Below are 3,023 nucleotides of genomic sequence, written 5' to 3'. Positions count from 1 at the left end.
TTCGATATTAAAATCATTTGATGTTCCAATATATTTGCCTGGCCAGGGAAAATGTATTTCTTCCATCAAATAGATTGAAATATGTGAATGTTTGATTCTATTATTATTATTTTTTTTTTTCTTTTTTTCTTTTTTTTTTTTTTTTTTTTTTTTTATAAAATTATTGATTATTATTGATTTACTAAAAGTTCTTTTCTAAAGTTTTAGGGTTGATGATGCTGCTGCTTATGAAAGCTGATGCTGATGATGATGAGGACCAAGATGAATGCCGGTGAGGATGCTCATGATGATGATGAGGAGGACCAAGATGAATGCCAATGATGATGAGGACCAAGATGAATGCTGACGATGAATGCTGCTGATAAATGCTGCTGATGAATGCTGCTAATGACGATAATGCTGAGGACCAAAACGAATGCCGGTGAGGATGCTGATGATGACCAAAATGAATGCCGGTGTGGAAGCTGATGAGGAACAAGATGAATGATGATGAGGACCAAGATGAATGCTGATGGTGATAATGTTGAGGACCAAGACGAATGCCGGTGAGGATGCTCATGATGATGATGAGGACCAAGATGAATGCTAATGATGATGAGGACCAATATGAATGCTGACGATGATAACGCTGAGGACCAAGACGAATGCCGGTGAGGATGCTCATGATGATGATGATGAGGACCAAGATGAATGCTGAAGAGGATAATGCTGAGGACCAAAACAATGAATGCTGAGGAATAAAAAAAAAAATAAAATTAGTATTTATTTTTATCACATATTATATATATATATATAATTACCTGTTTGTTTGTTCGCTTGGCAATTATAAAAAATAAAATAAATGTATATTGATAAAACGAAAATAAAAATGAAAAAAAAAAAAAAATTTTCCCCCACACACCACAAAAAAAAAAATTTTTAATAAAAAAAAAAAAAAAAATTTAATTTAAAAAAAATGAAATTTACCACACTCACCAAATTTTAATAAAGGAATAAGAAATTGCGAACATCATTATTAAAAATTAAAATAATAATAATTTTAAACTAATATAGCCACTATAGATTTTATAATAATAGTTTTTATAATTAAATTTATAATCTAAAAGACCACTTTAAGTAAAGTATAATAACTATAAATATTTATTTTAATATTCATTCTAAAGAAACTATAATTATTCAATTAAATTATACAAATAATATTTTTAAATTAATTATAAAAAATAAATAAAAAATTAAATAAAAAATAAAAAAAATTAAATAAAATAAAAAAATTATTATTATTATTATTATTATTATTTAAATACTAATAATGCTTTGACGTAAAAATTTAATTTATTTGGTTGTTTAATTTTTATTAAATTCAACTTGTTATAAGTAATTTCTTTGGGTGAATTATCTTTCACAAATTTACCAAAATATAAAAAAAAAAAAAAAAAATTTAATTTTCATTTCAATTAAAAACAAACTATATATTAAAAAAATAAAAAAACTATATTATAAAATGTCAATTATTAGTAAATATTAATAAAGCTATATTTAAATTTTAAAAATATAAATATTAACATTTATTTTTTTTTTTTTGTTTTTATTTTATTTTATTTAATTTTTCATAGAATCTATTTCATCAATGAACCCAGTTAACGGTGTCTCATCTAAATCAATTTTAAGCTCATCTGGAAGTGTCTCATTCTCTGATAATGAATCGGTTTGGTTCAATAATAGCTTAGGTGGCAGTTTATGTGGTTTCAATTCATGTTTTAATCCATGCAGTGGTAACAGTAACATTATTAATATTGATATTGATATTGGTCATCGTCGTAGAAGATGCTGTTAAATTTACCCTAAAAATAAATTATATTTACATATATTTTACCTAAAACTGATTCGAGTATATTTTATCTGTGAAAAAAAAAAATATCACTTATAAAAAAAATTATATTTAATTTATATTATTATTTATATTATTTTATTTTTTTTATTTTAGTTTATTGAATTTATTAGTTCTGTTCTCTAGAAGATGGTTTGGTAAGTGAGGTTGGTAGAACTGCAGAGATATTTTATATCCAAATTGGTATTGGTAAATGTTGTGGAGGTACCAATGGTGAAGTGTTGTTATTTTATTAAATGGTGTTTGTGATTTTAAATTATTTGATGATGGTGATTTTTTTTTAAATAATGAGTTCCAAATTGATGATGAGCTATTTGGAATTTAATGCTGTGTTTTCTAATTTTCTAAGTTGTTCAACCTGTATCATCATTTCAGTTGTAAGCTCGTCATCGAGATTTCTTGGATCTACTGCTATTTATTTGACTTTCTATAAACTGTTTGGTTTTTAAATCTTTTTCCATTGCTAAATTCTCTCTCTTTTGCAATTCTATAACTTTCAAATACATGTTCAATCTCTTTGATTCTATAACCATTGATTTCTTCTGAAGTATTCAATGAGATGATTGGTGAACTATTAGCATCTGCATTTGAAATACCAACATTAGATTTTTGATTAATTTGATGCTACCGCTTTTAATGGACTTATTTGTTCTGCTTTCTCTTCGAATTCATCAGTTTTCTTAGAAACCTATGCTGATGGATCCCCCCTATCAGTACGAGAACTCGGTGAAACTTTTGATACACCAACTAGAGTATCATGGCCAATGTTGAAAGATTCTTTACTGAATTTATCTTGAAGAATTGTAATCTCTGATTTAGTATTGTGATTTTCGGATTGAAGATCTTGGGCAAATTCTAATTGTTCTAAAAGTCTTTCTCTTCTTTTTTAAATAATTGCTTTTCTAATGAAATGTATTTTACTTTTAATACTTGATCTTTTTCTCTAATGACGGATGCAATTGAAGCAGATTGTAAACCAGATGAACGAGGGGAATCATCAAAAGATTTCTAACTCCTTAATATAACCTTTGGGAATTTTGATTTCGTTTTCTGCTTTTGATAAGAGAATTTAAAGCTGCACTTCTTTGTTGATTAATTTTAGCCCTATTCTTAATGTTTTGATTTTTCCAAAAAC

The 3,023-nt window shown here is 26.1% G+C and overlaps 2 protein-coding genes across 2 annotated transcripts in view; both read right to left on the bottom strand.

The window, feature by feature from the left end:
• Positions 1 to 281: 281 nt before the first annotated feature.
• DICPUDRAFT_159683 (uncharacterized protein) lies at positions 282 to 1,156 on the bottom strand (the record flags this gene model as incomplete). Its single annotated transcript, XM_003294600.1, has 2 exons — positions 282 to 730; positions 1,132 to 1,156. 2 exons carry the CDS (start codon positions 1,154 to 1,156, stop codon positions 282 to 284), a joined length of 474 nt encoding a protein of 157 aa, XP_003294648.1.
• A 1,420-nt stretch (positions 1,157 to 2,576) lies between these two features.
• Positions 2,577 to 3,023, bottom strand: part of DICPUDRAFT_159681 (uncharacterized protein) — a gene marked incomplete at both ends in the record, with an annotated part of 832 nt that continues 385 nt past the window's right edge. Inside the window, 2 exons of the mRNA XM_003294599.1 lie at positions 2,577 to 2,769; positions 2,902 to 2,941. Of these exons, the coding sequence (XP_003294647.1) occupies positions 2,577 to 2,769; positions 2,902 to 2,941 (233 nt within the window). The remainder of the gene's footprint in view (positions 2,770 to 2,901; positions 2,942 to 3,023) is intronic.

Source organism: Dictyostelium purpureum, assembly GCF_000190715.1.
Source record: "Dictyostelium purpureum unplaced genomic scaffold DICPUscaffold_599, whole genome shotgun sequence".
Classification (NCBI taxonomy): domain Eukaryota; phylum Evosea; class Eumycetozoa; order Dictyosteliales; family Dictyosteliaceae; genus Dictyostelium; species Dictyostelium purpureum.
This window is presented reverse-complemented; position numbering and strand designations above follow the sequence as displayed.